Here is a 22,910-nt window from a genome sequence, read left to right as displayed (position 1 = left end):
TCCAGACTGCAAATGAATTGCGCATGCGGGAAGCCGCATGCGCAATTCAGAAAGGAGTGGGAATACAGAAAGGAGTGGGAATCAAACCCTGAATTCAAAGGCTGGTTGAAGCCGTTTATTGGAGATGATACAGGGGCATACTGCCTGTATTGTAAGGCTGATTTCTACGCCAAACTTAGTGATGTAAAAAAACACATGACAACTCAAGAACATACTCAAAAGGCAAAGCCTTATAACAGTTCCACCCAAAACAAGCTGCCATTTATGGTTTAAAAAATGTACTCTGCAAAAAAGGCTGAGGCCACCATGGCATTAGCTATCGCTGAACACTGTTCCATGCTGGCATGTGATCACATTGGAGAAGCATGTAGAGCTGCTTTCTCAGACTCCACTGCTGCTACCCACTTCAAAATGCACAGGACAAAGTGCACAGAAATGAATAATGGTGTTCTAGCACCATAATTTCTGAAAAAGTTGGTCGCAGATGTGGGTGACCAGCGTTTCAGCCTCCTCCTCGATGAGTCCACGGATGTAAGTGTTTCTAACTTCTTTGGGATAGGGGGGCGCTGTTTTCACTTTGTAAAAAATCATTCCCAAATTAAACTGCCTCGTACTCAATTCTTGCTCGTACAATATGCATATTATTATTACTATTGGATAGAAAACACTCTCAAGTTTCTAAAACCGTTTGAATTATATCTGTGAGTAAAACAGAACTCATTTTGCAGCAAACTGAAAAATCTGAACTCGAGGCTCTGTTCCAGGGCCTTCCTATTCATTTGCTTGAAATCTATGGATATACATGCACTTCATACACCTTCCACTAGATGTCAAGAGGCAGTGAGAGGTGGAATGGGGTGTCTAGCTTGATCTGAGGCCGAACAAGAGCTCTTGGAATGACGTGACCGCTTTTTCCTTTGTTCAGCAAGGCGCYGGAAGGAACCCTGGATTGCGTTCTGAAAAGCTTTCGTTATAGACGGCTATCTCCGGCTTTGATTTTATTTGATAAATGTGATAATATCATCGTAAAGTATGTTTTTTCAATATAGTTTTATCAGATTATTGAAAGTCTATCGGGAGTTTTGGCTTTTTCCGTTCTCTGCGTTTGGTGATGATGGACAGCTTCGTGCCACTTGGCTATCTTTCATTTGCTGTATTGGACTTGTTAATGTGTGAAAGTTAAATATTTCAAAAAAATATTTTTTGAATTTCTCGCGCTGCCTTTTCAGTGGAATGTGGGGGGGGTTACGCTAGCGGAACCCAGGGGCTAGACAGGCTAAGTACCTGGGGATTGTGATAAGGTACTTTAGTGACACCAAGCAGACAATTGTATCAACATTTCTGGGGCTTGTTGAGTTGGAGGGAGGAGATGCCAAATCTATAGCCAGTGCTGTTGTGGCTTTCCTCGAGAAGTGTTGTCTTAAAAAAGAGAAACTCCTGGGGATAGGGACTGACAATGCCTCTGTTATGACCAGGGATTAACAATGGGGTCCATAAAGTGCTCAAGGAGGAGTATGGCCTCAAATATCTGGTTCTTATTCGCTGTGTGTGCCACTCTCTGCAGCTTTCTGTAAGTCATGCTTCCAATGACACCATCCCCTGTAGTGTGGAGTACTTGGTAGGAGAGACTTATTAATGGTTTTCAGTGTCTCCAAAGCTCAGGGAGGCCAACAAGGACATATATGAGACCATCAACTGTGGGGAGAAACCTTTAGAGATAACCAAGGTGTGTGCCACATGTTGGCTCTCCATTGATTGATTTCCTGGCGACAGGGGGCTCTTAAAGGGTGGTCAGAGGAGTGTTCAGGCAGATGTATAGGAGTTGCCGTTGGTGCGACTACGGTGGAGAGTCCAGACCAGGTTTCCACCGTGCGCATTCCCTCTGAATATGCCGATTTGGCTATCGCCTTCAGTAAAAGGAAGGCGACCCAATTACCACCCCATCGTCGAGGGGACTGCGTGATAGATCTCCTGGAGAACGCTGCACTTCCTAGGAGTCACGTGTACCCATTGTCCCAGGAGGAGACAGTAGCTATGGAGACATATGTTGCTGAATCGCTGGGACAGGGGAACATTCGGCCCTCCGCATCACCCGTCTCCTCAAGCTTCTTTTTTGTGAAGAAGAAGGAGGGAGGTCTGCGTCCGTGCATTGATTATCGAGGTCTAAATTCTATCACAGTGGGGTTTAGTTACCCACTACCTCTCATTGCTACGGCGGTGGAATCATTTCACGGGGCGCGCTTCTTCACAWAACTGGACCTGAGGAGTGCGTATAATCTGGTGCGTATCCYGGGAGGAGATGAGTGGAAAACRGCATTTAGTACTACATCTGGCCATTATGAGTACCGCGTCATGCCATATGGGTTGAAAAATGCTCCAGCCGTCTTCCAATCCTTCGTAGATGAGATTCTCCGAGACCTGCTCGGGCAGGGAGTGGTAGTGTACATCGATGACATCTTGATCTATTCTGCCACACGCGCGGCACACGTGTCTCTGGTGCGTAAGGTACTTGGGCGACTGCTGGAGCATGACCTGTATTGCAAGGCTGAGAAATGTGTGTTCTTCAAACAGGCCGTTTCCTTCCTGGGTTATCGTATTTCCACCTCCGGGGTGGTGATGGAGTGTGACCGCGTTACAGCCGTGCGTAATTGGCCGACTCRGAKCACGGTGAAAGAGMTGCAGCGGTTTTTAGGGTTTGCCAATTACTACCGGAGGTTTATCCYGGGTTTTGGTCAGGTGGCTGCTCCCATTACCTCACTGCTGAAGGGAGGACCGGTGCGCTTGCGTTGGTCAGCAGAGGCGGGCAGAGCTTTCAGTCGTCTGAAGGAGCTGTTCACCAATGCGCCCGTGTTGGCGCATCCGGACCCCTCTTTAGCGTTCATAGTGGAGGTGGACGCGTCCGAGGCGGGGGTCGGGGCCGTGCTGTCCCAGCGCTCGGGCGTGCCACCAAAGCTCCGCCCTTGTGCCTTCTTTTCGAGGAAGCTCGGTCCGGCGGAGCGAAACTATGACGTGGGGGACCGGGAGTTGTTAGCTGTAATCAAGGCTCTGAAGGTGTGGAGACATTGGCTTGAGGGGGCGAAGCACCCTTTTCTCATCTGGACTGATCATCGTAATCTCGAGTATATCCTCGCAGCGAGGAGACTAAATCCGCGTCAAGCTAGATGGGCCATGTTTTTTACCCGGTTTCGTTTCACCATCTCGTACCGGCCAGGCTCCCAAAACACCAAAGCCGACACGCTGTCCCGCCTCTATAATACCGAGGAGCGGTCCGTTGAGCCGACTCCCATCATTCCACCTTCATGTCTCATGGCACCGGTAGTACGGGAGTTGGACGCGGAAATAGAGAGGGCCTCACGGTTAGAGTCGGCCCCCCCTCAGTGTATAGCAGGGTCTCAGTACGTGCTGAGGGTGGTCCGGGATAAACTAATCTGTTGGGCTCATACTCTACCCTCCTCGGGTCATCCTGGCATCGAGCGGACAGTGCGGAGTCTTAGAGGGAGATACTGGTTGCCCACGTTGGCTAAGGACGTGAGATTTTATGTCTCCTCCTGCTCGGTGTGCGCTCAGAGCAAGGCTCCTCGACACTTGCCTAGAGGGAAGTTACAGCCCCTCCCCGTTCCACAACGGCCGTGGACACACTTATCGGTGGACTTTCTTACCGACCTTCCCCCGTCCCAGGGAAGTACTACGATCCTGGTCGTTGTGGATCGGTTTTCTAAGTCCTGCCGTCTCATCCCGTTGCCCGGTCTCCCTACGGCCCTGCAGACTGCGGAGGCRTTGTTTACCCATGTCTTCCGGCACTATGGGGTGCCTGAGYACATRGTTTCTGATCGGGGCCCCCAATTCACGTCCAGAGTTTGGAGGGCGTWTATGGAGAGACTGYMGGTCTCGGTCAGCTTGACCTCGGGTTTTCACCCCGAGAGTAATGGGCAGGTGGAGCGCGTAAACCAGGATGWGGGCAGGTTTCTGCGGTCATATTGCCGGGACCGGCCTGGTGAGTGGGCGAGGTATGTTSCTTGGGCTGAGCTCYCTCAGAACTCCCTTRGCCACTCCTCAACYAACATGTCCRCTTTTGAGTGTGTGTTGGGTWACCAGCCGGTCCTGGCCCCATGGCATCAGAGCCAGACCGAGGCTCCTGCGGTAGAGGAATGGGTACAGCGCTCCAAGGACACCTGGAAAGCCGTCCAGGAGTCGCTGAGACTGGCGGGGGAACGGCAGAAGAGGAGTGCTGACCAGCACCGCAGTGAGGTCCCCGTGTTCGCACCGGGGGACCGGGTCTGGCTCTCGACCCAAAACCTGCCCCTCCGCCTGCCCTGCCGGAAGCTGGGGCCGCAGTGTGTGGGGCCATTTAAAGTCCTGAGGAGAATAAACGAGGTGTGTTACAGGTTACAACTTCCTAGGTATTATCGTATTAACCCCTCGTTTCATGTGTCTCTCCTCAGGCCGGTGGTGGCTGGTCTCCTTCAGGAAGGTGAGGTGCCTGAGGTCCCTCCGCTCCCTCTGGACATCGAGGGGTCCCCGGCGTACACAGTACGTGGCATTCTGGACTCGAGACGCCGTGTGAGGGGCCTACAGTACCTCATGGACTGGGAGGGGTACGGTCCGGAGGAGAGGTGCTGGGTGCCGGTGGGGGACATTTTGGATCCTTCTCTCCTGAGAGACTTCCACCACCTCCACCCGGATCGCCCGGCGCCTCGCCCTCCGGGTCGCCCTCGAGGCCGGTGGCATTAAAAAAATAAGAATCGACAGAAGAAAGTTCATTTGTAGTTCTTAACATATTTAGGGTGTTTTTTACTCACTTTTTGTCTCTCCCACGATGTTATTCCTCTCTCCTACAGCGTCCATCACAATTACATGCACATGGCCAATTATGCAAATTAGGTGATTACGTCATTTAGCAACTTCTAGTGACTTTTAGGACAGCCAATAGCTACTTTCCTTACTGAGGAGTTGGCAACACTGGACCAGACCTCCTCTCACCTCTCACTCTTGCGTTCTCTTTGGCGTCCATAAATTTTAATGGTTAAAGCGATAAGGGAATCGAGGTCCACCGGCAGTTCCCGAGCAGCTAGCTCATCCTTTACCTCCTCAGATAATCCGTGCAGAAAAGTATCGAAAAGAGACTCCGGATTCCAGGCACTCTCGGCAGCCAACATGCGAAAGTCCACCGCGTAGTCTGCCACACTACGGGAGTTTTGACGTAAGTCAAGCAGTTTGCTGGCCGCCTTTCTCCCGGATACCGGAGACTCAAAAACGTCTCACCTCTGCCAGGAATTCCTCCAAACGACCGCAAATGGCAGATTGTTGTTACCAAACTGCCGTAGCCCAGGAAAGCACCCTTTCCGACATTAGCTTAATTATATACACTATCTTTGATCAGTCTGAAGAAAACGAAGATGGCTGTAGCTCAAAAATAAGCGAGCAATGAGAAAGAAAACCCCAGCAGGTACCAGGTCACCCCGAATATCGCTCTGGAGGAGGTAAGCGGGGTTCACTGGGAGTCGGGATAGGTTGTACAAACTCACCACAGATAGGGGAAAAAATTACTGGGTGATTGTTTTTTTTCCAGAGGTGGCAGGTAGCCTCTGAGCTAACTCCCTGATTTGCTCCATAATAGCCTTTAACCCATGGTCGTGGCATTCCGTCAAGGAACTAAGCCCTTCCAAAAGGCCCTGTAGCAACTCCTGATGTCTCCCAATGGTGGCTCCCTGTAGGGAGACAGACATGGCCCAAGTCTGCTGGGTCTGTCATGGCCAGTTTGTACTATCATGACACTAGGCGAGACCCAAATGCAGACACAGGAGGCAGATGTTTGGAGTTTAAGATGTTTAATAAATCCAAAGGGAATAGGCAAGAGAATGGTCATGGACAGGCAAAAGGTCATAACCAGATCAGAGTCCAGGAGGTACAGCGTGGCAGGCAGGCTCGAGGTCAGGGCAGGCAGAATGGTCAGGCAGGCGGGTACAGTGTCCAAAACAGGCAAGGGTCAAAACCGGGAGGACTAGAAAAAGGAGAAAAGGCAAAGCAGGAAAATGGGAAAAACCTCTGTTAGGCTTGGACATACAAGACGAACTGGCACAGAGAGACAGGAAACACAGGGATAAATACACTGGGGAAAACAAGCAACACCTGGAGGGGGTGGAGACAGTAATGAGGACAGGTGAAACAGATCAGGGTGTGACAGTTGTAGTTTACATGTTCAAGTGTATTTAATTAATTTACATGGCAGAATACAATCAAACTCTGAATTGCGTAATGAATAAAATAAAAAATAAACAAACAAGAATACATGAAACATACATTTAGGTAACGGTGGTAACGGTGGTTTCCTGGTCATTTTATTAGGTGATTCGTAAGGAATGACAGGATGCTCTCAATTGTGCATCTGTAAAAGTTTGTGAGGGTTTTAGGTGCCAAGCTGTTGCGCTTTCTTCACCACACTGTCTGTGTGGGTGGACCATTTCAGTTTGTCAGCAACGTGTACGCCAAGGAACATGAAGCTTTCCACCTTCTCCCCTGCTGTCCCAGCGATGTGGATAGGGGGGTGCTCCCTGTGCCGTTTACTGAAGTCCACGATCAGCTCTTTTGTTTTGTTGACGTTGGGTGAAAGGTTATTTTCCTGGCACCACACTCCCATGGCCCTCACCTCCTCCCTGTAGGCTGTTTCGTCATTGTTGGTAATCAGGCCTACTACTGTTGTGTCGTCTGCAAACTTGATGATCGAGTTGGAATCGTGCATGGCCACGCAGTCATGGGTCAACAGGGACTACAGGAGGGGGCTGAGCACACACACTTGTGGGCCCCTGTGTTGCGGATCAGTGATATGTAGGTGTTGTTTCCTACGTTCACCATCTGGGGGCAGTCCGTCAGGAAGTCCAGGACCCAGTTGCACAGGGCGGGGTTCAGACCTAGGGCCCCAGGCTTAATGATGAGCTTGGAGGGTACTATGGTGTTGAATGCTGAGCTATAGTCAACGAACAGCATTCTAACATAGGTATTCCTCTTGTCCATATGGGATAGGGTAGTGTGCAGTGCGATGATATCTTCTGTGGATCTATTGGGGCGGTAAGCAAATTGAAGTGGTTCTAGGGTGTCAGGTAAGGTAGAGGTGATATGATCCTTGACGAGTCTATCAAAGCACTTCATGATGACAAAAGTGAGTGCTACGGGGCAATTGTCATTTAGTTCAGTTACCTTTGCTTTCTTGGGTACAGGAACAATGGTGGACGTCTTGAAGCACGTGGGGACAGCAGACTGGGATAGGGAGAGATATGGAGAGATGGAATGTGGGTTCTTCCCTCAGTCAATGAGCTGAGGTTGTCGGTTAAATGTTCTACAAGTTAAGAAAACCGTAACAGAGAGATACCTTTAGTCCCGTCAGAGGGGAAAGGCCTGACTAGTCCTTGGGTATTGTCCTTTCCTTGTGTTCCTGGACCATTTGCCATGCAGCTCCAGGTGGCAGAGAAGACATTAATTAGTGCCGAGCCTACAAATGTAAATGTATCACTACTGTTATAACAAGGATTACTGTGTTATAAATAAGAGAGGAATTGCTGTTGGGAGTCTTAAATGCTTTATTACAAAATAATGTGAACAATACCAAAAAGCAGTACTTGACTCTAATATCATATTTCACTTTGTACCCATCTTATAAATATCACAAAAATGTGTCTGAACAGAATTATAATGCCTTGAATAGCGCTTACTACAAAGTAGATACAAAACATAATTTCCTGTAAATGAATTGTTTTTTTTATTGCAATCAGTCTTTTTATTACAAGGCACATCAGATGGTTTTGTAGGGTCTCAGTATCTTCATCTACACATTCAAACTGCGCTGGTCTTATTCAGACACACACAAAAAAAAAACAACGTCCAACCGTTTGTACCAGCTGTGTTAGCAACTGTAAGGGTTAGTTTAGTGTAGTTCGAAGATATAAGAGGAAGAGAAGGCTGATATTTCAACACCAGTTTCATGTGATGCATTGAACTTAAACACACTGGTAGTCTCACGGACGAGAGACTACCTGGACATAGTGTCAGCTTAGTCAAGTACTCGGCTTAATACAGTAATCAGAAGCTAGCCCACAAACTACACACCACGTTATGTCAAGACACAGTTTAAACATTACAGTACAGTTGGCCTCTAGTCAGGCTAAAACACGGAGACTGGCTTGCTATAGTTTCTCTGAGAAGTACAAAGTATAGAGGYCCAAACCAGAGGGAGACCTAAGCTCTACATGTAATCTCAATGCAACGTGGTGAAAAATCAAGCTAGTCCAGAAACTGACAGAGTTGAATGCATGTCATCTTAATGGATATTTAATTTCAATCGTCAACTCTTTTGTACGCTAAATGGTTGTAAACATTATAAGTTAATAAGACATTCTCTATGCAATGTGTCTGAAGATCTAGCCCTTATGTTTTCCAACAGCGCAGATATAATAAACCTCAAAACATAAAATTTTTTATTAAAAAAGTTAATGATGGAACAAACTTAGCCTGAGTGCTAGTCTGTTTAGTGCTATCACGCCAACTCCGGTGCAAAGAGCACAAACAGATTTGGGACCAGGCTAGCATAAACTCTGACAGTCTTGAAAATACAAAAAAAAATTAAACATTGCTACAAAACCCAACTCACTATCTACAGTTGAAGTCGGAAGTTTACATACACCTTAGCCAAATACATTTAAACTCAGTCTTTCACAATTCCTGACATTTTATCCTAGTAAAAATCCCCGTCTTAGGTCAGTTAGGAWCACCACTTTATTTTAAGAATGTGAAATGTCAGAATAATGGTAGAGAGAATTATTTATTTCAGCTTTTATTTAATTCATCACATTCCCAGTGGGTTAGAAGTTTATATACACTCAATTAGTATTTGGTAGCATTTCCTTTCAATTGTTTAACTTGGGTAGCCTTCCACAAGCTTCCCACAATAAGTTGGGTGAATTTTGGCCCATTTCTCCTGACAGAGCTGGTGTAACTGAGTCAGGTTTGTAAGCCTCCTTGCTCGCACACGCTTTTTCAGTTCTGCCCACAAATTTTCTATAGGATTGAGGTCAGGGCTTTGTGATGGGCACTCCAATACCTTGACTTTGTTGTCCTTAAGCCATTTTGCCACAACTTTGGAAGTATGCTTGGGGTCATTGTCCATTTGGAAGTCCCATTTGCAACCAAGCTTTAACTTCCTGACTGATGTCTTGAGAATTTGCTTCAATATATCCACATAATTTGTATATCCACATAACATCCTCCCTCATTCAGCCATCTATTTTGTGAAGTGCACCAGTCCCTCCTGCAGCAAAGCACCTCCACAACATGATGCTGCCACCCCTGTGCTTCACGGTTGGGATGATGTTCTTCGGCTTGCAAGCCTCCCCCCTTTTCCTCCAAACATAACAATGGTCATTATGGCCAAGCACTTCTATTTTTGTTTCATCAGACCAGAGGACATTTCTCCAAAAAGTAACTCCTGATGTCTCCCAATGGTGGCTCCCTGTAGGGAGACAGTGTGGCAGACATGGCCCACGTCTGCTGCAGACATGGCCCAAGTCTGCTGGGTCTGTCATGGCCAGTTTGTACTATCATGACACTAGGCAAGACCCAAATGCAGACACAGGAGGCAGATGGTTGGAGTTTAAGATGTTTAATAAATCCAAAGGGAATAGGCAAAAAGTATCATGTGTCCCCATGTGCAGTTGCAAACCATAGTCTGACTTTTTATGGAGGTTTTGGAGCAGTGGCTTCTCCCTTGCTGAGCGGCCTTTCAGGTTATGTCATTATAGCACTCGTTTTACTGTGGATATGGATACTTTTGTACCGGTTTCCTCCAGCATCTTCACAAGGTCCTTTGCTGTTGTTCTGGGATTGATTTGCACTTTTCGCACCAAAGTACGTTCATCTCTAGGAGACAGAATGCGTCTCCTTCCTGAGCGATATGACGGCTGCATGGTCCCATGGTGTTTATACTTGCGTACTATAGTTTGTACAGACGTGGTACCTTCAGGCATTTGGAAATTGCTCCCAAGGATGAACCAGACTTGTGGAGGCCGATTTTCCCATGATGTCAAGCAAAGAGGCACTGCATTTGAAGGTAGGCCTTGAAATACATCCACAGGTACACATCCATTTGACACAAATGGGTGTCAATTAGCCTATCAGAAGCCATGACATAATTTTCTGGAATTTTCCAAGCTGTTTAAAAGGCGCAGTCAACTCACTGTATGTAAACTTCTGACCCACTGGAATTGTGATAAAGTGACTTATAAGTGAATTTATCTGTCTGTAAACAATTGTTGGAAAAATGACTTGTGTCATGCACAAAGTAGATGTCCTAACCGACTTGCCAAAACTATAGTTCGTTAACAAGAAATTTGTGGAGTGGTTAAAAAACAAGTTTTAATGACTCAAACCTAGGCGTATGTAAACTTCCGACTTCAACTGTAATACAAATATGGAACAGGGAATAGTGTTTATTTTTCCGTTTCTAGAACATAGTGTAAACAGACATAATAACCACTGAATCATATATATTTGCGTGTAGAGCTCAGCATAKCGATATGCTCGAACCAACTCCCATTGAGTTGGATGTGCTTTGTCCTAGCAACAGTGAACGACTGCACAATGCAGATAGTGAAATAAAGAACCAGTATAAAGACATACAAACATCTTCCAAGACAAATCTTAATAATGTTCAAATTTTTACTTAGACTTGGGGCTACTGTATGTTTAAATGAGACTGGTAATAGTACTCCTTTAATCTTACTGGATAAGAAAAGCAAACCTCTAACACACACACACACACAAACCTAGGAAGTCTAAAAACACCATTTACAGGCAGGTATGGGATTGACATTGACTGATAAATAGTGTATTCAGTATTAACTCACTCTTTTTACCCCAACCAGGCAGGGTTTTCATTCATTGTAGCTTGGAATTAGTATGTATGTGTCCATCAAATCTATTGCTCAAAGGGTCTGGATGTTTTTTTCTTCTTAACAAGCTGGGCCTTGAGCAGAGGAACAGAATAATCCGTGTCCCAAATGGCAACCTACTGTATTCCCTATTTAGTACACTACTTTTAACCAGACATGAGCCCAAGTCAAAAGTAGTGCCCTACATAGGGAATAGAGTGCCATTTGGGACGTTGTTGAACAGACAGTTGGCCCGTCTCTTCTTATTGGTACCAGGGTGTCTTACGGATCCAGTGGAGAGTCAAGCCTGCATCTGTCCGGATCTTGATGGAGGCAGCCTCGGCCTCCCTAACCGTCTCCTTCACAGACTGCATCAGGTTCTGGGCATTGTGAACCAACATCTCTGTGGCCTGGGAGAGGGGGAAGGAAAGAAAAATGTTGGTCACATTTTACATGAAGTTGCTCTTGTGTAGTAACACTGTAATTACACTAGTAACAACATGTAACAACTATTTATATCAGTGTTTCCCCTATATTCATTTAGCAGCAACGGCCCACCGATGATAAATTGTTGCCAACACTGCAAAAAAATGTAATTTAAAAAGAAATACATATATTTCTGCTGATATACACTTTTAAGAAATCCTAGGGGAAGCACTGTACATTGTAACATTACTGTTACATTGCACTTTAGTACATTTCGTAGTAAATTTCAAGTTGAAATGTTCGAGTGTTTTTCTGTAATTACACAAGTGGAATAGTGTTCCTTATTCCACTTGTATAATAACAGGAACCACTTAACTCCATTACAATGTTATTCCAAAAGCAAAAAGGTAACTTTGGTTGATGTGTGTTATCCAATGATCTCCAGTGTACTGACCTGCTCTGACTCCTCCTCGCTGATGTTGGTACGACCCAACATGGTGGCCTTGACTGTGGAGAGGATCTTGAGCTGTGTGCTAATGGTGGGGATCCGCTCACACACCTGGAACACAGAGAAGTTTATTTAAGTTCAAGTTCCGAGAAACCAGTCAGAGACATGAAGATAAAAAACAGAAAACAGTGTGATTTATTTCAATGATCTACCCTAAATCAAATCACGAGGACAGGGTGGAAATTCAATTATCTTTAGTCCTACAACTCCAACATGAATATAATGTTGTCCTTTCTATGGTCTTTCCAGAGCAGCTGCTGCTCCTCAAGAAAAACCTGAAGAGAGCAGTTTGAAAGTCTTGCTTCTTCCGTCCTTGTTTGCTCAATTCATCCAAAGACACATTAGCAGAATATTGGACCAGATGAAACCCTGATTAAGGCAGCATAGATATCGAAACATAGGTATTTATTGCAGCGTAGCCATGAGAGTTAGCATTTTGTTTCCTAAGAAGACTGGACCAGGAACCAGTCGGTCAGCTGACCTGGAGCAGGTTGGTCCGGATGCGTTTGTCTGTGCACTGCTTGGCCACCTCCTTGGCCAGCCTCGTGACCTCGTCTGAGGCCTTGGCGATGTCTTTGGCACACTGAATGAGGGCACGCTTGTTCCCGCTGCCACCGCGCACCAGACGGGACATCTCAGCCATGAGCAGGGCCATTCTCTTGGCTGCACCGATGATATCGTTACCCTGAAAAAGATGACAAAAACCAAGGCATTAAATTGGACATATGACAACACAGCTGGGGTGGATTCCGTGTCCAGTGTAATTGTGCAGTATACATGTATATGTACATGTCACACTTCCTAAATGGCACCGAATTATGGCTAGTCTGAATCTGCTCTGCTATGGTTTTCTGGTCGCAATAAACTTAACTTTGAACATCAACATGTAACTAACTGTATGTGCTGTTAGCTCACCTTGCTAGACCACTTGCGGGCCTCCTCGTGGAGCTGCCTGGCGGCCATCATCATGGGCTCGCTCACCATCTCTCCCAACACCTGCTCTGGGAAGTCCTCGTCCTTCTCCTCTGGGGGAGGGGGTCTGGGGGGAGGAACCTCACCCTCGGGGAGAGGGGGTTTGGGTGGGGCGGGCTCGTCGCTGACCTGGCGTGTATTCAGATAGGTGAAACYTTCAGAATGTTGCAGATAGAAATGAATCCCTCTACATGGCAGATAATCATATCCGTTCTAACAAATATATATTTTTTGATATGAACGTTCTGAAACCCCATTTGTACGCCACTGAACAAAACCCTGGTGTTGACAGTGCAGGACTGTAAAGTATTTTGTGACAGATGCTGATGTGAAAAGAGCTTTATAAATGAATTTGATTGATCGACTTACGTGCAGCTGATGCAGATCAGGAGGTGGTGGTGGGAAGTCTGGTTCCTGTGGCTGGAACGCATCTCTCACAATGGCAACGGCACCCAGGATTCGATAGCCTGAGTCCAGGAAGCCCTTCTGCAGACCTGGACACCACGGAGGAAGAAGGAGATACATATAGGCCTTAGAAACAGGATATTAGACAAAGCCCGCAAAAGCTGCTGTGTGGCAGCAGTAACACATTGACAGACCCCAAAACCATAACACCATCGACTGAACCTTAACTTTTGACAATCACAGATTCAGAAATTGATAGAATGAATCTTTATATTTAGTATTAGGTCATGTTGGAAAGCTGTACACGGGTAGCTATAACAGCAGATTATACAGTATAATGATCAAACACATCCTAAATGTCTGGTAACTGCCTTGGAACATACTTGGATCTGTGATGTTCCCAGCCACAGCCTTGGCGTCCATCACCATGGGAGAGATAGTCCGGCTGAGCTCATCAGATGCAGCCTTCACTATCTCTCTGAACTTAGGATCCTCAGAGTTCTCCACCTAGGAAAGAAAGTGTATTCATAAATTTCTATTTTGAATCCTTTTCATAGTATCTCTTTTAAGCTGAACTGCAATTCAGTTGTCTGTATTCTATGCTTGTGCATCTGCATTGCTTGCTCTTTGGGGTTTTAGGCTGGGTATCTGTAAATCACTTTGTGACAACTGCTGATGTAAAAAGGGCTTTAAAATAAATTAGATTGTAAATAAAAATGATCTATACCTCCCGTTTCGCCACCAGGAGGATCCGGTTGGCCCGCCGGGCGATGCTAGTTGCCCCTGCCACTAACATCTGGGGCTGGTGGTTAGCCATGGCCACACGACACTTATCCAGGTCTTTCTTAATGGCCTCCTCAGAGGCATTCAACAGAGACTTGGTGTCTATGGCCTCGTCCACCAAACCTAGAGACCGAGAAGACATCATTCTTAGTGCTTATAACGAAGTGACCACAACGCCCACTTTTTGTAATCAATGACAAATGACACAAGATGGTCTGGCACTACCTGTCATTTTCTCCACATTGTCAATCCACTGGTTCTTCATGGTCTCAAAGTGCTCGTATGCAGCCTGGTTGCCTGGGTTTCTCAGAAGGATACGGGCTGCAGAGACTACCTAGAAAAGAACGTTCCCATCAGGAAAAAAATATATAGGAAATAGGGGTCAACTGACCAAGGCCAAATTAATCGTCCCTATGTCACTACGGCATAAGCACCACACAAATGTTGATCATGTTGCACAAAACACAAACACACCTACTCCACTGGTGTAGCACAGTTTCTCTGGACCCCTGCAAAGTCAGAGTTTTGGCCCCTCCCATTCCTAAAAAAAACCGATGTATAGACTACCAATCGCTGTCTGTGGTTCTGAAATTGCAACGTTTACGCTGCTGCCTATCGATAGGCTATCAGATGATGTGGCGCTAATGCTTGGCTATAGCTTTGCTTTTATGGATACATGTTCATTTGTATTTGCTCGTAATTTTCTCACGTTAAGCCTAACGTTTATGTTTCATGAAGCTATAGGCCTACAGTGTCACAATGCTGCTATTTAGAATGCTGGCTGGAGGCAATAATGTAATTAAAGTGGGAATTTCAAACATTGCAGATTGTAAAATGAATTTACGATGCAACAGCATACTAATCAGTAACCAAAATATWTTTTTTTGAATATACAATTGTCCTTTCTGGAAGAGGAGAAGGATGGCCGACAGTCTCACTAGAGGAACTGCCACTATCCTGGAGAGAAGGAGGAGGAGAGACTCTCACTAGAGGAACTGACACTATTCTGGAGAGAAGGAGGAGGAGAGACTCTCACCAGAGGAACTGCCACTATTCTGGAGAGAAGGAGGAGGAGAGACTCTCACTAGAGGAACTGACACTATTCTGGAGAGAAGGAGGAGGAGAGACTCTCACTAGAGGAACTGACACTATTCTGGAGAGAAGGAGGAGGAAGAACTCTCACCAGAGGAACTGCCACTATTCTGGAGAGAAGGAGGAGGAGAGACTCTCACCAGAGGACTGACACTATTCTGGAGAGAGGAGGAGGAGAGACTCTCACCAGAGGCATTGACACTATTCTGGAGAGAAGGAGAGGAGAGACTCTCACAGAGGAACTGACACTATTCTGAGAGAAGGAGGAGGAGAGACTCTCACCAGAGGAACTGACACTATTCTGGAGAAAAGGAGGAGGAGAGACTCTCACGAGAGAACTGCCACTATTCTGGAGAGAAGGAGGAGGAGAGACTCTCACGAGAGAACTGCCACTATTCTGGAGAGAGAGGAGGAGAGACTCTCACTAGAGGAACTGCCACTATTCTGGAGAGAAGGAGGAGGAGAGACTCTCACTAGAGAACTGCCACTATTCTGGAGAGAAGGAGGAGAGACTCTCACTAGAGGAACTGACACTATTCTGGAGAGAAGGAGGAGGAGAGACTCTCACTAGAGGAACTGCACTATTCTGGAGAGAAGGAGGAGGAGAGACTCTCACCAGAGGAACTGACACTATTCTGGAGAGAAGGAGGGAGAGACTCTCACCAGAGGAACTGACACTATTCTGGAGAGAAGGAGGAGAGAGACTCCACTGAGGAACTGCCACTATTCTGGAGAGAAGGAGGAGGAGAGACTCTCACGAGAGGAACTGCCACTATTCTGGAGAGAAGGAGGAGAGATCTCACCAGAGGAACTGACACTATTCTGGAGAGGAGGAGGAGGAGGAGGGACTCTCACTAGAGCAACTGACACTATTCTGGAGAGGAGGAGGAGAGACTCTCACTAGAGGAACTGACACTATTCTGGAGAGGAGGAGGAGAGACTCTCACGAGAGGAACTGACACTATTCTGGAGAGAAGGAGGAGGAGAGACTCTCACTAGAGGAACTGACACTATTCTGGATTGGAGGAGGAGGAGAGACTATCACTAGAGGAACTGACACTATTCCGGAGAGGAGGCGGAGAGACTCTCACTAGAGGAACTGACACTATTATGGAGAGGAGGAGGAGGAGAGACTCACAAGGTGGTAGCTTGGCTGATGTAGTTATCTTCGGTAATTTGGCACGAGCTTGATCAGATAAAACTTGTTTTTGTGCACTGATTGGTCTTCCTTTATGTTTATCCATCTTGAACAACCCACTCACTCTCCATCCGAGTCTCACCTGATTCACCCACTCACTCTCCATCCGAGTCCCACCTGATTCACCCACTCACTCTCCATCCGAGTCTCACCTGATTCACCCACTCACTCTCCATCCGAGTCCCACCTGATTCACTTAACTTTAAAAAACTAGATAGCCAATTAGGTGAGGAGGCCGAAATAGGCTAATTAGCTGCATGAAAACTACATTGACTGTCTGTTACACCTACTACCCATGTAGATTGAACAACACAAACACTTTGCTTGCTACATTTGTAAATTAAAAAGGAGGGTTACTGTCCAAATTATTTATTACAAAAATGAATACAATTTAGACATAGCCGTGAGATGATGTCCCATACCTGTGGTGTCAGGTCCCTTGTAGACTTGACGGCAGCTTGGATCCCCTCCACAGTGCTCTTGTTAGCTGTTCCTACAGCGGCAGCCTTTTCTGCCGTGGCACCCAGCTTGTTGGCATGGTTCTCAAAGTTGGCCGCCCTCTCGTCAAACACCTAACATAACAGTGACAAATCATAGAATCATGAAACATAACACAATATACACTGGGTGGTTCGAGCACTGACTGCTAATTGGCTGAAAGCCGTTGCAAATGAAACCGTATACTACGGGTATGAAAACATTTATTAGATTTGTAACCAGTTTATAATAGCAATAAGGCAACTCAGGGATTTGTGGTATATGGCCAATATACCATGGCTAAGGGCTGTACCCAGGTACTTCGCATTGTGTAGTGCATATATTGGCCATATACCACACCCCCTCGGGACTTATTGCTTAAATATAGTATACTATATGCCACTTAGCAAATGCTTACAGCGACAAAACATTAGAACGATAAAACAAATTATTAAATATTAATCTTGCATGATTACTTATGGTAAGACTTCCCTCTGGAAATGTAGTCTAAGTATTATTGAGTGACAAGTACATAAATGATTGGAAACGAATCAATAAGTCATCCATATGTGTATCATGATATGAATCTGCCAAATAAGTCACCATATTGCAGAGCCATATTATATGCATACACGGTACACTTACATTTCACATTTTAGTAGATGCTCTTATCCAGAGTGTCTTACAGGAGCAATTAGGGTTAAGTGCCTGGCTCAAGGGCACAGACAGATTTTTCACCTAGTCGGCTCGGGATTAGAACCAGCGACCTTTCAGTTACTGGCCCAACTAGGCTACCTGCCGCCATACACACTTTAGAGCTCTTTATACTGCTCTGTTCATAGGTTGAGTGAATGAATGAGCCATGATGGAGTTACTGTAGGGAGACAGAGAGACGAACAGAGGGAGAGGGAGTAAGAGAGGAAGGGGGAGAGAGAAAGATAAACCTCCCACCTCGTCCCTGTTAGGGGCATCGGACGGGGCGGTGGAGGCCACAGCGAGTAGTTTGATGGGAGTGGTCGTGTCGCTGAAGATGTCCGACACTTCGTGAGTCATAGCTTCCTGCATCTTTTCTTTGAGGTCCTGAGAAGACAAGTCCACACACACATGAGTTAGTGAGCATTAGACCAGCTTTAGAAGTATTACATGTTAACAATAGGCTCTTAGAACTCTTTTGTCAAGTGCTTTACATTGCAGCTCTGATCTATGGAAATACTACTACATGTGTGTGACATCGTTCAACAGTTGATTTCAAAGGGGAAGTCTTACTTAATAAACTAAAACACATTTAGGTCACACTTTCTTTGGATAGTCGGGATTTTCTATCTGTAGACACTCTAACGATGGTCATACTATCAACAAACTATCTGTTGATAGGCAACTGCTTGCTCAGGTTACGGTTAGGTTTACGATAAGGGTTTGGGTAAGGGTTAAGGATAAGAGATAAAGCTAGTGTTAGTTTATGGTTAGCAAATACAGATAGACTATCCAAATAAAGTGTTACCCACATTTATTTTTACTAACATAGTCATAGGGCTCCTGAGTAGCGCAGTGGTCTAAGGCACTGCATCTCAGTGCTAGAGGTGTCACTTCAGACCCTGGTTCGATTCCAGGCTGTATCACAACCAGCCGTGATTGGAAGTCCCATAGGGTGGCGCACAATTGGCCCAGAATCGTCCGTGTTAGGGTTTGGCCGTCATTGTAAATAAGAATTTGTTCTTAACTGACTTGCCTACTTAAATAAAGGTTAAATAAATAAAATAGTGGATCTGTCATTGACTGCAGCTGGTGTATCCTGCCAGGAGGGGGAGCCCTTCACCATGCCTGTGTCAGAGTGAACTCCAGCTTGTGCGGCTAATGACTTGTGAGAGTGAATGTGAGCCGTCTCACCTTCAGGGTCTCCTGGAGCTGCTGAGCCACGGCACGTGCTTGTGGCGACTCTCCCTCGCCCCTGGCAGCCAGGTTGGCTAGCTGGGCCATCAACTGTTCCACCTGCTCACACTTCCCCAGCAGCTCCTGTCTATAGGGACCTGGCAGGGCGTTAGCCAGACGACGACCCTCTGCCACCAGACCCCGGATAGCTGCCTGGCCTGTGGAGAGACATAGATGGAGTCAGACACAGAAGCAGCAGTCTAGGCGGCTTATTATTCCATATATTGTTGTGGTTATGCTTACTCTGAACATTCTCTAGTAGACGGTGTCATACAGTCCAGAGCCAGTGTAAACAATGCATGACATGTGAGAGTGTATCCAGGCTTCTGAGCCGACAAGCCAAAGAGAGCATTATGAGGTTGGGTGTGTAGTGGAATGTAGTGCACAGAGAAAAACAACACAGCAAGCGAGGGAGGGAGCCAGAGAGAGATAGATTGGAAGAAAGAGAGAACAAATCAAGAAGCAGGGATGGAGAGAGCAAGAGAGAGAGAGAGAGAGAGAGTGAACCAGAGATAGAAAGAGAGAGAGCGAGAGAGAGACTGGGAGCTACGAGAGAGACCAGGCTATTGAGACTCACCCACTCCACCGTCATCAATGGTAGGGTTCTCCATCCAGCTCTGGGCCTGTTCTATCTTCCCTTCCAGGTGGACTGCTGCCTTAGCAGGCCTGCTGTTGGCTACAGCCTTGTTGGTCTTCGACTGCAGGTTCTGCAGAGCCGTGGCTATCTGTTTGGCCAATGCCCTGGCCTCCGGAGTATCTCCTCTACCCCTGTGAATGGGAGAGAATAATGACATACTGGAAAGGACCTTTCTCATAGTCTCTCTAAAGCATGATATAGTTATTTTAGGGAAGGCTAAATAAAAATGAAATGACGTTGATTACGATTTGTGGACTTCTATCTAGCAAGAAAACAAAATGTGATTCAACCTCTAAAGAATTACATCACCAAGGGATACATGTATAGTGAGAACAATAATGGCCCAAGAACCGAACCCTGCGGAACTCAATATTTTACCTTGGGAGTGTTTTGAACATTCTTCTTTGAAGTCTTCTTTATTTTGCATTGTTAATTTTTTAAGGAATGCAACCAACAACTATTTCCATAGCCTATCCAATGTGCGACTTACTGTCTCCGGAGCTCAGAGAGCTTGGCGGTGAGAGCAGCCATCTCTCCGATGGACCTCAGGATGTCATCTCTCTCCTTGGGGTCTTCACACATGTCAGCGATCTTCTTGGCCTCAGTCAGGAGGGCTCGGATGTTCTCTTCTCCCTCAGGACCACCGTTGGGGTCTGCGAGCCAGTTCTGCGGGAGCACAGGGTTAGTGGTCAACATAAGACAATCGGCACAACACCATGGAACACAAATTACTGTTGTTTAATGCTTTTGTGTGCTATCCTCTGGGATTTGTGTTTTACTTTTATCCTATCATCAATCAATTATCCAATCAATCAGATATCCTACCTGAGCAGCGTCGATCTTCTTGGCGATGACCTGTTTGGAGTTGGTCATGGCCTCCAATTTCCGGGCTGCATTTTCCACCTTTCCCGTGAGAATGTCCAGGCCCTGGGAGACCTGTTGGGCCTTCTGCATGGCTGCAGGAGATGCCCCCTGACCCCTGGAGAGAATGACAACACAGAACATCAGTTGGTTGTGAAATTCCAGAAACGTTCACAAAGTTCACAGGTGTCATGACGTGGCCCTTTCTGGGGGTAGATCGTGCCCCCCCCCTCACTCTCTCTCCTAAACCCAGGTTTTGTTATCTCAGGTCATAAATTCCTGGAAGAGACTCTCTCCCCCTGGTTATGCAGAAAGAGAGGGAGAGAGCACAGAGAGAGAACAAAGGCCTTCACTTGGCCAAACTCCTAATCCCCAAAATGGGAGAACTAAACTATATTTATATTTTTGAGAATGTGGGAATGGTCCGTGGACACTTAAGGGACAGTTATGAGGAGTGTGTTTCATTTGGTGAGCTCATGACAGGAAACATAAACAAAGATATCTCTTAAAGTGTACATTTCCCAGCTGTCAGGTTTACATCTAAATATTGTTAAAAGTATGTGATTAAACATGAAACTATTTGTGAAAAGATGTCATGTGATATTAATCTTCTAAATGAGAGTATGGATTTTCATATAAAGATTAACTAGTCAGTGGCCACACCCCCGTGAGCCCAGACATCACATTAGGCGTCATGGACTGCCCTTTTCTACTGAAACGRATAAAACCCACTCCTGATGAAATTCACACCAGACCACGCAAACCCCGGTGTAAGCTAAGGTTGCAAATGGTTGAATTTCTGAGACCAGAACATGCCGGGTGATGCTGGTGTGTGAAGTGGTTTAAACTACAACTCTACCAAAGGACAAGACCATACCACGTGGAGCATTGGCTAGACGGCTGGAAACGGTTCAACTCTGAGACTATCGATCCCTACAGAATAAGAGCAAATCTTAGACGTATAATTACTAGTCTGCAGCAAGAAATTACATAAACCTAGAACGAGCATACCGACAACCGCCGAAGCATCTAGTCTATGAGAACATTTCTGAATGGTACTCCTCTGAAGTATCCATTCTAACCACCTACAACCACGAAAGACTTTGTGACTTCAATGAAAGTTAACCAGAGACGATGATGAACCCTACAGGACGATTGAGGATTCCAACAGAGAAAACAACAACGACATACGGGAGTAAATATATATACATCGCAATTATTCTTGAATGAGCGGCCGTTCATCTGCAAAGGATTAGCATTTCAATTAATATAATTATAGACTGTGTGTAATGAATCCATTTTGTCTTTCCCGCACTTTCTCAGTCACACACCTTTCCTCTTGTCTACCAAGCTGTCATATCGGCTTGGCCCACTAGGGACCTTTCTATCATTGTTAGTAACCAATATKTACTGTTTGTTTGTTATGTATTTCTGTGAGTATTTAGTTAATAAAAAAATAATTAAGCCAATTTGTATTTTGCTGATTCATAATTTATGCTAGGGTTTGTGCAGATAACCAAGAATTTTACGACATTTGGAATGAGACTAACAAGGTAATAATAATTTATTAATGAGAATGACTAATCGATCAGATATGAAAATGTCTGAGGGGTTCTGTTCGGAAAATTACAGCTCTATAAATCGACATTTTCCGTGGTGCCCCGACTTCCTAGTTAATTAAGTTTACATGATTAGTTTAATCACTTAACGATAATAATTAGAGAGAATTGATTTGATAAAATAACAGTCTCCACATTTAATGATAGTAAAGACACGACACAGGTTTTTCAGGAATCCCAGCATGGTTGGAATCCCTGCTTATTCCTGGAATAACTGGGTTAATGTGTGGAAAGCAGGTTGGCATTCATCGTCATGAATCTGGAACTGGAGTCAGCTCTGCAGTGGTCACTAGCTAGCACAGCCACAAAGTTATACAATCCAAATAAGTGCAGTGAAATGTGTTGTTTTACTATTCTTAATCCTAGCCTTAACCATACTGCTAACCCTAATGCCTAACCTTAAATTAAGACCAAAAAGCTAATTTTAGTTTTTTCAGGAATTTTTACAATAAAGCACATTTTGACTTTGCAGCTGGCCCATCCAGTGGAAATCGCTCAGGGCAAGATTGATGACAATAAACATCAACTTGCGTAGGGAACAATACCTGCGTCTGGAAAAGGAAATCTTGTTCATAGTGTTAGTCATTCTGATGGAAAGACAGAAAACTCAAAACTGACTGAGGAAATATTTCATTGACTAACATGTTCTGTACCTCTTGCCCTCCTGCTGTTTAACTTCCTGTTCACTGTCTCATATGGGATGAAATACTTGAACAATAATATCATTTTTTCCCGATCTTAGTGTCTCCACTTCCAGAGGCTTTTCCAGTTAACAGCAGACAGTAACTCATTCAGGTCGGGGGTTTAACTAGATTATGCATTAAGTGAGGAAAGCTGCTTTTAATCTGTCAGCATGACTCAGTGCGTGTCCCCAGCCACTGTGAGATCTGATCGGAGGGGAATCAGTTACAGTCTAACACACTATAATCCCCTGTAATAAGCTTACCACTTTGTAGGTTACTTTCTCCCACTGATTGATCACAGGCTGTGTTTCAAATGGTATCCCATTCCCTATATATATACTTTTGCAGATTTACTTTAGTGCCTTATTGCAAACAGGATGCATGTTTTGGAATATTTTTTATTC

At 45.5% G+C, this 22,910-nt stretch overlaps 1 protein-coding gene across 1 annotated transcript in view; it reads right to left on the bottom strand.

Moving 5' to 3' along the window:
* Positions 1 to 7,556: 7,556 nt before the first annotated feature.
* The window catches only part of vclb (vinculin b), a 72,122-nt gene continuing 56,768 nt past the window's right edge, over positions 7,557 to 22,910 (bottom strand). The window contains exons 9-22 of the mRNA XM_024008211.2: positions 20,169 to 20,322; positions 19,834 to 20,009; positions 19,284 to 19,474; positions 18,665 to 18,864; positions 17,729 to 17,857; positions 16,723 to 16,872; positions 14,236 to 14,344; positions 13,955 to 14,133; positions 13,611 to 13,734; positions 13,192 to 13,316; positions 12,766 to 12,951; positions 12,332 to 12,535; positions 11,797 to 11,901; positions 7,557 to 11,326 (exon numbers count right to left, since the gene is read on the bottom strand). Coding sequence (XP_023863979.1) covers positions 11,180 to 11,326; positions 11,797 to 11,901; positions 12,332 to 12,535; positions 12,766 to 12,951; positions 13,192 to 13,316; positions 13,611 to 13,734; positions 13,955 to 14,133; positions 14,236 to 14,344; positions 16,723 to 16,872; positions 17,729 to 17,857; positions 18,665 to 18,864; positions 19,284 to 19,474; positions 19,834 to 20,009; positions 20,169 to 20,322 — 2,179 coding nt within the window. The 3' untranslated portion in view covers positions 7,557 to 11,179. The remainder of the gene's footprint in view (positions 11,327 to 11,796; positions 11,902 to 12,331; positions 12,536 to 12,765; positions 12,952 to 13,191; positions 13,317 to 13,610; positions 13,735 to 13,954; positions 14,134 to 14,235; positions 14,345 to 16,722; positions 16,873 to 17,728; positions 17,858 to 18,664; positions 18,865 to 19,283; positions 19,475 to 19,833; positions 20,010 to 20,168; positions 20,323 to 22,910) is intronic.

Source organism: Salvelinus sp. IW2-2015, linkage group LG18 (assembly GCF_002910315.2).
Source record: "Salvelinus sp. IW2-2015 linkage group LG18, ASM291031v2, whole genome shotgun sequence".
Classification (NCBI taxonomy): Eukaryota; Metazoa; Chordata; class Actinopteri; order Salmoniformes; family Salmonidae; genus Salvelinus; species Salvelinus sp. IW2-2015.
The sequence above is the reverse complement of the archived record's forward strand: the minus strand, read 5'-3'. Positions and strand labels throughout refer to the sequence as shown.